The sequence below is a fragment of the Budorcas taxicolor genome, chromosome 5 (genome assembly GCF_023091745.1).
Source record: "Budorcas taxicolor isolate Tak-1 chromosome 5, Takin1.1, whole genome shotgun sequence".
Lineage (NCBI taxonomy): Eukaryota > Metazoa > Chordata > Mammalia > Artiodactyla > Bovidae > Budorcas > Budorcas taxicolor.
Window position 1 is genome coordinate 150405794 of NC_068914.1, and position 14014 is coordinate 150419807.

The window sequence follows — 14014 nt, forward strand, 5'->3', positions numbered from 1 at the left end:
TAGACTATCGTATCCCACCCTAAAACTAAAATCATCACATTTTAAGAACAGTAAATGAGGGACTTCCTTGGTGGTCCAGTGGTTAAGACGGTGCTTCCAACGAAGGGGGCATGGGTTCAATCACTGGTCAGGGAACTAAGATCCCATATTCTGCGTGGCTCAACCAAAAATTAGAAAAAAAGAAAATTTAAGTAGCAGGAAAAAAAAATCCAAACTTTTAAAAGTAGCACAAACAAATAAAAAAATCCAACATGCCATAAATTCAAGACGGTATTTTTCAATGTATGGGTCACAGAATGATCCCTGGATATTTGTTAAGAGCTCACATTCCTGTGCCTCAGCTGAGTTCTATCAAATCAGAATCACGGAAATCAGCACTGTGACAAGCAACGTGAAAATTCTGACATACTCACTTGTTTACAAAAATAAATACATAAATAAAGAACAGGAAAGGAAAAGATGAGATTATTTAATATACAGAAAATCTTTAGAAGATCCCCCTAAGAAACCTACCAATGAGCAAACTGAGTGACATCAGAGACAACAAGAAGACATACTTTTCAGCGAATGTAGTTTTGTACCTTTCGAAATTTGTTACTGAAATGTTATTTTATTAATTCGGTATAAATCATTAAGGGAATCCGAAGAAACCCTGTTATTCCAGAGGAGAAAACTGAAGCCAGACAAGTAACTGAGGGGCTCCAGGTGGCACTGAGAGGCAGTGAGGAAGCTGGGACTGGAGCTCAGGAACCCAGCAGGAGCCCCCAGCACTTGCCCCACCTCAGTGCCTGGTGGTAAAGCAGGAAGGACCCCCTGATAAACACTAGGGCACTACTCTCATCACCTTCAGAACAGGGGTCTCCCAGAGGTCCGGTGCCCCCTATGATACAATCCCTTTATTCCAGAGACCCTTCCTGTTAACCATGAGTGCTGTCACAGAAGTCCTAAGGCAAACGGTCAGCGATGACAATCCTCGTTATCAGGACTCATGACAAGTACTAAGAGTTAATAAAGACAGCATATCCACCAGCATGTGGACAGGGTGTCTCTTCTCAAGCATCAGTGGGGTCAAGCTTTAACCAGGCCAGGACAATGCTGTAGGCCATACTAACCACAAGAACGTCTGGCGAGGCAGCACAGACTGAAAGCATCTTCCTAAGGAACGGAGCATTTTCCAAAGGAACTGGCTCAGAGGAAATAAAGGAAAGCGGACCACAGAAGTCTCAGTTTGAAAGAAGCCTTAGCAATTTCACTGTTAACTGTACTCAACATACCTAAGGGAATTATCAAGGCCCCTTCCAGGCCTCAGACCCAGGTTCAATCCCTGGGTGAGAGAGATCCCCTGGAGAAGGGAATGGCGACCCACTCCGGTATTCTTGCCTGGGAAATCCCATGGACAGAGGAGCCTGGGGTCGCAAAGAGTTGGACGTGACTGAGAAACACACACACACACACATATCCAGTCCTCAAATCCTCTAATACGGAGAAGGAAGGCAGCTTCCACTCTTCCTCTGAGCAACTCAAGCACGCTTTCCCTCTTGGTAAGAAGAGATGTTAACTTTTTCTTTCAGTGGGCACAAAGGCAGGGGAAACAGCACAGTTTCCACAGGAAAGAATAAGAGAAGCTGGACATGAAAATTATTCCAAAGAAAGTCTGAGTCTCTCTGCTTGGGAAGGAAATGTATTACAGGGGTTATTCTTGCTTTCCTAGGTCTCTATGAAGTCTTCATATTCGGAGAAATACATGCTTGAGGGATGTCAGTCAGTAGGCTTTTACTATAGCTCTTGATAATGCCCAGATACACTGTAGTCTTGCATTAGTTAATGAAAGCATATTCAAGCACTGGGTAAGTCTGTTTACCAACAATTAGCTCATCCGATGAAACACCTGAAAAAGAGAGAAGGTGAAAGAGGATAACAAGCCTGGCCCAGACATAACCCCCAGCCACCACTACTGGCTGCATTTCTGAAGAAAAACCATGGCATATGGACAAACCAGAGACTAGGACTTCTGTAGTCAGCTCTGGGTCACCAGGGCACATCACACGGAGCAGCCTCTCCCACCATATCTTCAATCCTGTATCAGAAGCACAAAGCCAGGGAGGCTCAGGTTCCAGCGCTGGCCAAGCACTGCTGTCATCTCCAGGGGAATCTATAGCACAAGCGCCTAGCTCAGCCAAGGAGCTGAGAGTGCTGCTTCAAATTCCATCTCCAGTTTCCACTAAACAGTTCAGATACAGGAAAAATGTTCAGCGTATTTGCTCATAATTTTTCTACTTTGTTGAAAATAACTCTGGGGAAATGGTCTCATCACTCAAAAGAAGAAAAAGAAAAAAAAAGAGTCAGATGAGACTTTAAAAAGTCAGATGTTATCCTTCACACTGAAAAGTACTCATACCAAAAACTCTATCCGTGTATCTCATCAAAAACATCCAAAACATACAACGTGAAGCCAAAAAAAGCAAGAGGCTTTCATTCCACTCCCCCTCTCGGCAACAAGTCAGATAACCAATGACAGAACATAGGGCAGGAGAAACATTTGGTGACTCACACATTCCTCTTCGAAGTCAATTTTCAGATTAAAGAGCTGATTTCTCTGGGAAGACAGAGAGGGACAAACTTGACAATTATCCCTTGAAACTTCAGGTCCAAGGAATTAAAAACCGTTTTGCCTCTTGGTCTCTCAAAGTCAATTCCATTTCTTTTTCCCCCAAATCATGAGTCACACCAAACATCTGGTAGCCGGGAAATTTACTGCCTTAAATCCATTCACTTAAGATTGACCGGATAGCCACGGCAGAGCGAGCACCACCCGAATTCAACGGATGATGCTGAATTTTAACTGGATCTCCTCCTTGGGCGTCCATATTTATACTTGTAAATGTCGGTTCTTCTCTCGACTTAAGAATGCAAAAAGCAGTGAACCAACTTCACAGAGCGCTGCTCTCACGTAAATAAAACCCGATGAAACAGAAAAACGGGTGTTGTCGGCGCCAACGCCTCTCGGGAGACCAGCTTTTGAGTCCTTTCAGCTGCTGACCCAGGGCAGGGTCGGCCCGGCTCCGGACGCACGCCGGGTGGTACCGGGCAGCAGGCGGGCGCGGGCCCAGGCGAAGCCGTGATTCCACCCCGCCTGTCCACTAGTCCGCCGGCGGGCCCCGGCCGAAACGCCTGGCCCGGCCTGCGCTGACTGCCCGGAGAGCCCGCCCTGGGCCGGGATGCCGCCGCCCCCACAACTGCTGGCCCCCGGAGCCACCCGGCACCCCCGGCCCAGGCCGAGCACCCCCTGACTGACGCGTTCTGACGAGGCCGGACCGACCCCGCGGGTCCCGGCGCGACTGGACACGAGCTGGCCCTCGGCGTGGGGGCCCCGCGCCCCCCGGCCCAGCCGCGCCCCCCTCCCCTCGGCGTCCAGCCCAGACCTCCACGGCCCTCTTGGGTCTCCGCCCGCCGCCATCGCTCCTAACCTGTCCCCGCGGGGGCCCGGGCGGCGGAGCGACGACTCCATCCTGCCGCACCGCGAGCGCCGACCGCTTCCACACCCGCGGCAGCTCCTGGCCAGCCTGGCGCAGCCGCCCCGCCCCGCAACCGCACCCCGCATTGTCACCACCGCCCATTGGTCCGCGCGCACGCCGCTCCGCGCCCATTGGCCAACGCACGCCCGACGCTCCACGCCCATTGGTCCGCGCGCCCGCCGCTCCCACCGCCCCCGCGAGTGGGTTTCTAGGGGCGGCGACGCCGCTGGAGGGTTGCTAAGGGCGGGTTGCTACGCGCCGCTGGGTGGGAGCCGAGGTCCACACCCTAGTTGCGGCCAGGCGCCCCGGCTGCCCGCGCTCCCCTGTAGCCAGCCCCGCGGCGGTCAGTACTCAAGAGACCACCCAGGGCGCTTCCTGGGGGGCCGCCCTTCCGATCCCGAGACATTCCCGGAACCACACTTGCCAACCCAGCAGTCCTTCCCAACCATGAGCGGCCGCGCCCCCTACCCGCAGGACGCCTTCTGCCTGCCCTAGTCCTGCGCAGACTTTTAGGACGTCCACGAACTTGCCCTGCACGCTTGCCTGACGGTCTTTTCCATCTCCCGCCCTTGACTGCCTGCCGCCGTCTTCTAACGTCTGTATCTCGTAATGAGATCCGCTGTCGGATCCAGTAAATCTTGTCCCCAACTTATTCGCAGTTTTACGGTCCCTACAGAACATCCTGTCAAAACTCATCGCATGTTGACTTTACGGCGTTCGATTCGGAAGCTAGTGTGGCGTCCACGTTTTGAGTTTTTAAAACGCAGAAAATGTGGCACAAGCTAGGAGAGCCGAGGTCTGTGCTCGCCGGCCAGCCTCCACTCACTGTGTGACCCTAAACCCGGTTCATTATCTGTGCTTCAAATCCCCACATTGAAAATAATCCCTGCTTGTCTTGCTCTGGCTGGACCTGACAGACTACGTTCTGAAGGCTGAGGCGATGGAGTTAAATGAGAAGATACTTGTATGGGTGGGAGGAAAAGTAAGATATTTTCTTGACTGGACAGTCTCTCTGCATTAATTACAGTAAGAAGTAGTATTTGAAAAGATTACAGATTTATTTACATACATTTTAAACAGGACAAGAAATCATTTCCCCACCCTAGTTAATATTTACAGGTTATTTCAACTGGAAACAAAAAAATCAAAACATAGCAACCCTAGGTAACTTAATCATGTCCCGTTTATCTCCCCAGCAACCCCCCTTCACCATATTTATTACATGCTTGCTGCTCTCTCTTCACTCTGCCCTCTGAGATGAGCCAAGACTGCAGGGACAGCAGCTCAACTAGGAAAAGTCACAGTCTGCTCCAAGTTTTTCCATGTACCGGGTCAAAAAGGAAGCAGTCACTGAGCTGGTCCTCAAACATATGGACTGAATTACTTTGAATGAGGTGACTAAAAGAATGAATAGATAATGGCTAAAGGGAACAATTAAGAATGACCATTTATGGGGGGAGGGGGAGGCAGTATTGCTGCATTAGTGTAGGTCAGAAGCAGGGTTCTCTAAAAACTCTGCAGCCATTTATTTACAGACATTCTAAACAGTTATATTTAAAATTTGTTAAACAGTTAATACACTAAAAATATGAAGTCAACTGTTTACGATACTAAAAACTGTTTATGACACAAGATATTTTAAAAAGCAAATCTGGGAATTCAATTCCCTTTTGACTCCAGTGATCAATTTCTTGAGACCACAGATGTCTGGGAAACCAGTCAGTCTTTCACGAGGAACTGGCTTCTGTTCAGCTTTCCCCTCTCCCTGAGGTACGCAAAGAGGTGTCCTCGCCTCCTCCACGTGACCTTTATCCCGTACTTCTCCTCTGGGGTGTCTTTAACCAGAACAGGCCCAGGCTCTGGGCTCTTGGGCGTGCTCGAGTGAAGGGAACAGCTGGGAAGGCTGTTTTCCCTCAGTTCAGAGGGAATGGGCTCTCCCTGCCCCGGGGATCCTGGGGTCTGGATGTCCGGGGGAATGAATGCACATGGGAAGTCTGGAAATGTGTGTGCCGACAGCTCCCTGCAGCTCTGGGGGCTGAGCATGGGCACTAAGGGCCTTCCGGAAATGTCCTTTTCTGGTTGACTGGGGCCATCCCCGATTGCCGGGATCCCGGCTGTGGCTGAACTGGCAAAAAAATGTGGAGTCTCAAACGTTAGACATGGAAACCTGGAGCTGGTAGATTTTCGACTTGAACGCCTTGCATGGTCTCGATGATGATGCTTCCGGTTGCCTGGGAACCAGCTTTCTGCTGTTGTATCAAACTGAGGTGATACCTAAGGATTCCAAAAGAAAGACATAAATGTGAAGCATGCTAACCTAAGGAAACTGCATCAGATGACCAGAATCCTAGAGGCCCACAACAGCAATGGACTTAAAACAGCTGCCTAGGGACTTCCCTGGTGGCACAGTGAATAAGAACCTGCCTGCCAACGCAGGGGACATGGGTTCGATCCCTGGTCTGAGAAGATCCCACATGCTGCAGGGCAACTAAATCCATGCACCACAACTACCAAGTCCAGCTCTAGAACCCAAGAGCCACAACTGCTGAAGTTTGAGCGCCTACAGCCCGTGCTCCACAAGAGAAGCCACCACAGTGAGAAGCCTGTGCACTACAATGAAGAGCAGCCCCTGCTGGCTGCAACTAGAGAAAGCCCAAGTGTAGCGGCAAATACCCAGCACGGCCAAGAAAACAACAGCTGTCTGTCTTACTGGATAACCATAGGAAGGGATGAGGGCTTTGGGCAAGTTACTCAGCCTCCCTGGCTTCATCACACCCTACGGCTGCAACACATTTAGCCATCTCCCTTTTAGTTCTGAGGGCGGGCCCAGCTGTCTTCTTCACCACTGATGCCCAGCACCTAGCAGAGCGCCTGGCACCTAGAGGACCCCAGTGTAGGAAGAAAGGGCTGAAGGCAGACCAGTGAGTGAGATCAGGCATGGAGAGCAGTGAGCAGGGCCTGGCGCATGGTGAGGACTCTGTACACCTCCGCGTGCTCATGCGTGCTCCCACCAACAGCGCTCCAACATCTACGCTTCCTCCCCACTCCTGAAGCCAGGGGTCCAGTTCTCCCCAACACTCCTGGACCACATCTGTTAGGCGCTCTGGGGCAGAGCTCAGGCTTCTGTCTGGCTCTTCTGCTACACCACTTTCTGAAATCCCATAGCTGTGTTCTCTTCCCAGGCTTCTAAACTGTCAAGACAGAACACATGCCATTTCTGAGAGTTTTTCTTCACTGTTTGGTCCATTAAACAGGAAACAGAGGGACTTTCCTGGCAGTCCATCAGTTGGGACTCTCCATTTCCAATGCAGGAGGTGTGCATTCCAGCCCTGGTTGGGGAGTTAAGATCTCACAGGCCTTCTGGCCAAAAAGAACCAAAGCCTAAAACAGAAAAAATGTTCTAACAAATTCAATAAAGACTTTAAAAATGGTCCAATTAAAAAAAAAAAAATCTTAAAAAAAAAACCCCAAAACAGTAAATAGACTACTTAGCTAAAAATTCCACCTCTAACATGAAGCTCAGGAAACAATCTCATTTTTCATTCATTCTGCCATTTATCTGGCTTTCTCACCCGGCTTTTCTGGATACTTTTATACTGAACTCTTTCAGGGGCACTGGTGCGGAAAGACTCCAATTCCAGTCCACCCACGCCTCAGCCTGAACTTAGGTGAAAAGATACAGCAGAGAAGATGGCTGAGGACGGCGGGAGAGTGAACACTGCCTCCTTGTCGCTGAGCCCGTGAGGCTCCTAATTCTTTGGCAGCCCTGGTGACGGGGCAGAGTACGCACTCTGAGAAGCCTGGCAGAGCAGAAATCAAGGCAGGAACCCTACCCAGGAAGTGATGGTGTTGTGGTCCACAGGCTTGCTGGGCACCTGTCTAGTGTGGGTGACCACGGGAGGCTGGGGAGATTGACCGCGGTGTTTGGGGCCCTCCAGTGGTTGTTGGTGGAATAGCAGCTGGGGTTTCTGAGCAGCTTGGCGGCGCTTTTTCCTGGGAGGCATCAACGGGTGAGAGAAGAGCAGTTAGCAACTGCATGATGCTGGCTGTCGGCAGGTCCGGGGAGAGGCTCCACTTCCAACCCATGCCTGCAGAGAAGAAACAAATGCCAGGAGAAAACAACCCGGTGATTCCCCAGCTCCTCCTCACACTCTGCCAGCCATTTCTGCTAGCAGCTCACAGCCCTACCTCAGGAGGTGGGCTGGCATACCTAGCCCAGCTTCCTAAAGCTGCAACACACAGCACTTCCCACTCAACAAACACCGCCCAGTGAAAACTTATCGAGCGCAGCCTAAGCACCATGCCGGTGCTGGGAGTTCAAAGATGAATACCACGTATTGCATCATCATATATGGGGTGCCAATCACTTGTACAGACACGGCCCGTGCCTGTCTTCAAAGAACTGAGAGTCTAGCGGAGGGAGACAGGCAATTACAGCAATGGGAGCCGTGCTTCCCTCCACTCCCCTCGGGGAGGCTCTCTGCGGAGGGTCACACCTGACCTAGGTACAGAAGGGCAGGAAAAGCCAAAGGACGAGGGGTGAGGGTGGGGGTTGGGGGCCGCTCCAGGCTGAGGAGCAGCGCACACAAAGCAGAGACGTGAAGGAGCTCGGGAACTAGGGAGCACATGGAGCTGGACCCAGGGCAGGAGACGACAAAAGCACACAGGCTCGACGTGGCATCAGGGCCAGGTCGGAAGGCCAGCTGGACCACCTGAGTCTGGACTCTGGCCTAAGTAGTCAGGGCAGATTCTAAAGCGGAGGGATATCATCACACTTGGATTTCTTTTTTCAACTTTTACCCCAGCTGATTTTGAACACAGGAAATAAAAAAAATAACAAAGTTAATAATAGGAGCTGCTATGTGCCCATCACTCAGCTCCAACAGCCATAAACCCACGACCAGTCACAACCCATCCACACCCCAGCCATTTCCCCTACCGATTTATTATTCTCAAAATACGACATTCCCAGTCCTGATGTCATTCCTAGTAACACAACCCATGTAAATATTTGAAAACTATAGGTATTATAGGGACTTGCCTTGTGGCTCAGCTGCTAGACAATCTGTCTGCAGTGCAGGAGACCTGAGTTCGAATCCTGGGTTGGGAAGATCCTCTGGAGAAGCGAAAGGCTACCCACTCTAGTATTCTGGCCTGGAGAATTCCATGAACTGTATAGTCCATGGAGTTGCAAAGAGTCAGACACAACTGAGTGACTTGCAATTCACTTACAGGTATTATACATATTTATATACTAGGTGTATTAAGTATACTTATTTATATGCTATATGTATCTACATAAACTATAGTATTCATGTATCTATATACATTCATATGTCTGTGCAAATTCCTTAGATAGTAAAGATCCAGTCTTCACACGTTCAGTTGTCTCATAGGTACCATAATTTTTTCTGTGTGTTTTTGTCTTAAGACAGATCTTAAAGCCAACAGAGGCAAGAGTAAGTGCCCTGGAAGCAGGGGGACCAGTTAGAAGGTTACTGTGTTGTCTGAGAACCACTGGGGCCTGCACCCAGGCTGTGTCAGTAGAGATGGGAGGCTGGAGGCAGAGGCAGGATCAACAGGCCCTACCGGGTAATGAAAAGTCTGAGACGGTGTCCAGGAAATCTAATAATAGGAGGGGCCACCAGGCATCCAGGAGAGACAGTCACACAGCAGAGCCGGCGGGTTCCATCAGACAGCCATGATCCTTCATTCAGTGAACAACAAAGCCACACGCTCTGTGTCACTAGGCAGTGGAGAATCAGGTGAAGAAAAATAAGGATGAAGTCTCTACCCTCCGGAATCTAACATTTTAGGAAGAGTACAGGTAGGAAATACATCCATTTGCTCATTCATTCATTCAACACATATTTACTGAGGGCCGACTGTGTTCTGGGCATTGTTACGGGTGCTGGAAATATATACCAGGTTACACAATTAAATCCCTGCCCTCGTGGTGCTTATATCTAGTTGGGGGAGTGATTAGAGGTAGCAAGAAAAGTAAAATTGGCATACGGGGCTGAGCTGACCTAGGCCTATTTGAGACAGGGTCATCTGGCAAGGCCTAGCTCAAGAGCGATATTTGAGCAAAGACCTGAAGGCAGAAACGAGAACAAGCGGACAAGAGAAAGATGTGAGAAAGAATACTGCAGAACCAGTAAGTGCAAAGCCTGCCAGATGGGACTGTGCCTGACACGCTCGGGAAGCAGTAAGGGGCAGCGTGGCTAGACTGGAGAGTGGAAGGAAGAGAAGCCAGTTCACACGACACAAGGCCAAGGCAAGGTCAAGGCCTGGGCTGCATTATTCTCGGTGTGCTAGGAAGTCGCTGCAGGGTTCAGGACAGGGAAGGAGCATAATCTGATTTATACTCTCACAAAATAGCTCTTGGTGCTTTGTAAGGAAAGGTGGGTTGGGAAGAGGAAAGTGAAAGTGAAGTCGCTCAGTCGTGTCTGACTCTTCGCAACCCCACGGACCGTAGCTCCTCCGTCCATGGGCTTTTCCGGGCAAGAATACTGGAGTGGGTTGCCATTTCCTTCTCCAGGAGATCTTCCCCACCCAGGGATTGAACCAGGGTCTCCTGCACTGCAGGCAGACACTTTACTGTCTGAGCCACTGAGAAGAGGGGGCATGGACAAAGGGAGCAGAGAAGCAAGTCAGAAGGCCCCCACGGGAGCCCAGTGGAGAGACGACAGTGGTGGCAGCATTTCCAGTGAGCAGTGCTCCAGTCAACAGCATGCTCAGAGTCCCCAGCCTCATGGGGACACCACACTGTTTAGCAGTCCTACTGGGTCCTGATCAACTCATTTTCCCCACAAAGATCGTCTTAAAACTTTAGAACTCTTCTCCCAACCAATTGCCTTACTTCCACCTACACAAAGAACCCAGGAGACATCAAAGGAAACACCCTCAGCTTCCAGGAAGCAGATGCATATTTGCACCTACCCTCCTTTCTCTGCTGTAACTAGAGGCCGGTCCCTTTCGCTACAAGGGCCTCGCCTTCTGGCTGGGTTTTGGAGCCTGCCTCACTCTGTACACCTTTCTAAGGCAATCACAGGCTGACATGTCTATAACTACCTAGAAGTAGGTTAGTCCAGTACTTCTACCTTCAGCTTAGAATTCTCCACACTCAGGACCCAAATATTCCACTGCCTACGTGACAGCAACTAGATGTCTCAAATGCAGCTCAAATTTGACGCATTTCCAACTGAATCCATGCTCATTTCCCCACAAATGTGCACTCCCTCCACAAAAGTGATCATCTTCCAGGGCCTTTGCTCAGGGAACGGTTTCATCACTCATCCAGCTATGTGGCCAAAAACTCTGACATTTACCTTTCCCCTCTACCATCCAACCGAACATCAAGCCCTCTTGATTCTACCTCTTAAGCATGCCTTGAATAATACCCCTCTGGGCTTCCCTGGTGGTCCACCAGTTAAGACTCAATGCAGGGGGCCCAGGTTCCATCCTTGGTTGGGGAACTGGATCCCATATGCCACAACTAAGACCTGGGGCAGCCAAATAAATAAATAGTTCTTTTCAAAATACTAACAGAGGCAAATTTCTAAAATAAAAATACTCCTCTCTTGGGGAGGGCAGTTGAGGGGTAGGCAAAATAAATGACAGAGGTCAAGAGGTACAAACTTCCAGTTATAAAATAAATACACTGTAGGATGTAATATCGGAGAAGGCAATGGCACCACTCTCCAGTACTCTTGCCTGGAAAATACCCTGGATGGAGAAGCCTGGTGGGCTGCAGTCCATGGGGTCGCTAAGAGTCGGACACGACTGAGCGACTTCACTTTCACTTTTCACTTTCATGCATTGGAGGACATGGCAACCCACTCCAGTGTTCTTGCCTGGAGAATCCCAGGAATGGGGGAGCCTGGTGGGCTGCCGTCTATGGGGTCGCACAGGGTCGGACACACGACTGAAGCGACTTAGCAGCAGCAGGATGTAATATGGGGCTTCCCAGGTGGCACCAGTGGTAAAGAACCCACTTGCCAATGCAGGGAAATGTAAGAGAGAGATGTGGGTTCAATCTCTGGGTCAGGAGGATCCCCTGGAGGAGGGCATGGCAACCGACTCCAGTATTCTTGCCTGGAGAATCCCATGAACAGAGGAGACAAGTGGGCTACAGTCCATGGAGCTACAGTTCACGTACAGTCAATGGGCTATAGTTGTGTAAGAGTCAGACACAACTGAAGCGACTTAGCACACACACAAGAATGTAACATACACTGCGGTCACTATAGTCAGTATTGTATTTCCAATCTGAAAGTTGCCAAGAAAATAAACTTAAAAGTTTTCATCACAGGACTTCCCTGGTGGTCTAGTGACTAAGACTCCACACTCCCAATGCAGGGGCCCAGGTTCGATCCCTGGCCAAGAAACTAGATCCCCCATGATGCGACTAAGACCCAGCATAGCCAAATACATAAAAAAAAAAAATTTTTTTTTAAGTTCTCGTGACAAGGGAAAAGATTTTTGTCACTACAGTGACGGGTGGTAACTAGACTTACTGTGACCATTTTGCAATGTATAATAAATACCAAATCATTATGTTGTACACCTAAAACTAACATAATGTTCTATAACAATTACACTCGTGGAGGGGTGGAGCTTAGATGTGTGGGATTCAGTGATATAGTTCAGGATTAAATGCGGGATCACAATGACAATCTATTTTTGAGACTTGTTAGATGCAACTCAAAATTTGATAAAAGCATTCCTCCTGTGTGAAAAATAATGCTATTTCCCCACCCTCCTCTCCCTCGCTCCACCACCCTTCAGGCTCCAATCATGGCCTGGGGTAATGCCTTAGTCTAACTGGTCTACCCTAACCTCTGGCGCCCCCTGCAGGGGGATGTTTTGGAGATGCAAAGCTGATCTCCTCTCCCTCCTGTCTGAAACAATTGTTTGGGGCAAGAAGGAAACTCCTCCGTGGTGGCTAAGGCCCTGTTGCTCTGGCTCGAGTGTCATCGCCCACAGTCCACCCTTGTCCCTTAGCTCAAACCCCTCAGATGTCTTCTTCAGCCTTTGTGCTGCCCCTGCTTCTTCCTGTCATGTAGTCCTTCAGTGCAGTCGCTCAGTCGTGTCCGACTCTCTGCGACCCCATGAATCACAGCACGCCAGGCCTCCCTGTCCATCACCAACTCCCAGAGTTCACTCAGATTCACGTCCATCGAGTCCGTGATGCCATCCAGCCATCTCATCCTCTGCCGTCCCCTTCTCCTCCTGCCCCCAATCCCTCCCAGCATCAGGGTCATTTCCAATGAGTCAACTCTTCACATGAGGTGGCCAAAGTACTGGAGTTTCAGCTTTAGCATCATTCCTTCCAAAGAAATCCCAGGGCTGATCTCCTTTAGAATGGACTGGTTGGATCTCCTTGCAGTCCAAGGGACTCTCAGGAGTCTTCTCCAACACCACAGTTCAAAAGCATCAATTCTTTGGCGCTCAGATTTCTTCACAGTCCAACTCTCCCATCCATACATGACTACTGGAAAAACCACAGCCTTGACTAGACGGACCTTTGTTGGCAAAGTAATGTCTCTGCTTTTCAATATGCTATCTAGGTTGGTCATAACTTTCCTTCCAAGGAGTAAGCGTCTTTGTACCCCCTCAATTCCCTTGTCCTGGAGTGTCTCCTTCCCTTGTTTGCATAAAGGCATCCGATCTCAGACCAAGCTTTAGTTCATCAGAAATGCCTTTCTGGGTACCTCCCTGGGGGAGGCGGGGGGTAAGGTCCAGCGGCTGAGACTCTGCGCTCCCAATGCAGGGGGCCCGGGCGAACTAGATGCCCCAGGCTACAGCTAAGACCTGGTGCAGCCAAATAAATAAATATTTAAGAAAGAAAGAAAGAAAAGAAATGCCTTTCTCACCTAACTTAAGGCAAGATCTCCTTATTTACATACTCAGTTATCCCTGAGCTGTTATCACTTCACAGTCGTAATTCTTCATTTGCTTAAATATGCAATTCGACGGGAGCTCGTGTGAGCCCCTCTTACCTCCCTACAGACTGTAAGCTCGGGAGAAAAACCACCGCATCTCGCCCCGCCACTGCATCCCAGAGCCGCCCCGCACATGGCCGACGCTCAACTAAAAACGTGCTGAATAAGAAAACAAAGTCCATTACTACAAAGAAAAGACTGCGAGGGACGGGGCGGGAGGAGATCAGAGATCCAAGATTCCAAGCGGAGGCGAAGGTCCGCGGCGTGCGCGGTCATTTTTAAGAAGGAGGGAACCAGAGCGAGGGGGTCGTAACCCTCTTCGGGCTGCTCGGGGAGCCAGGACGCTCGCTGCCCGGGAGGTCGACGGCGGACAGTACCCCCGCAGCGAGGAACCGGGGACGCGGGGAGAGCACGGGGCGGACGGTGGGAGAGCACGGGGCGGACGGTGGGAGAGCACGGGGCGGCCGGGGGTCCCTACTGTCCCCCGAGGTCCCTCGCGTCCCGCCACCGCGGAGCCCTCCTGCGCCCTACCCCCACGAGCCTTCGGCCGCA

General features: G+C 50.3%; 2 protein-coding genes across 4 annotated transcripts in view; both read right to left on the reverse strand.

Annotated features, from left to right (window-relative positions):
- TULP3 (TUB like protein 3) overlaps positions 1-3549 on the reverse strand; it is a 30213-nt gene extending 26664 nt beyond the window's left edge. For all 3 annotated transcript variants that reach the window (XR_008199354.1, XM_052639944.1, XM_052639945.1), the window contains exon 1: positions 3468-3549. Coding sequence is in view for 2 of the 3 variants with exons in the window: in XM_052639944.1 (XP_052495904.1) it covers positions 3468-3508 (41 nt within the window). In the remaining variant the exon portion in view is untranslated. The remainder of the gene's footprint in view (positions 1-3467) is intronic.
- A 1630-nt stretch (positions 3550-5179) lies between these two features.
- RHNO1 (RAD9-HUS1-RAD1 interacting nuclear orphan 1) lies at positions 5180-7580 on the reverse strand. The gene is made up of 2 exons (XM_052641009.1): positions 7349-7580; positions 5180-5789 (listed from the first exon to the last, which is right to left on the reverse strand). The coding sequence occupies exons 1-2, from the start codon at positions 7517-7519 to the stop codon at positions 5235-5237; spliced, it is 726 nt and encodes a 241-aa protein (XP_052496969.1). The 5' UTR covers positions 7520-7580; the 3' UTR covers positions 5180-5234.
- Positions 7581-14014: the final 6434 nt, after the last annotated feature.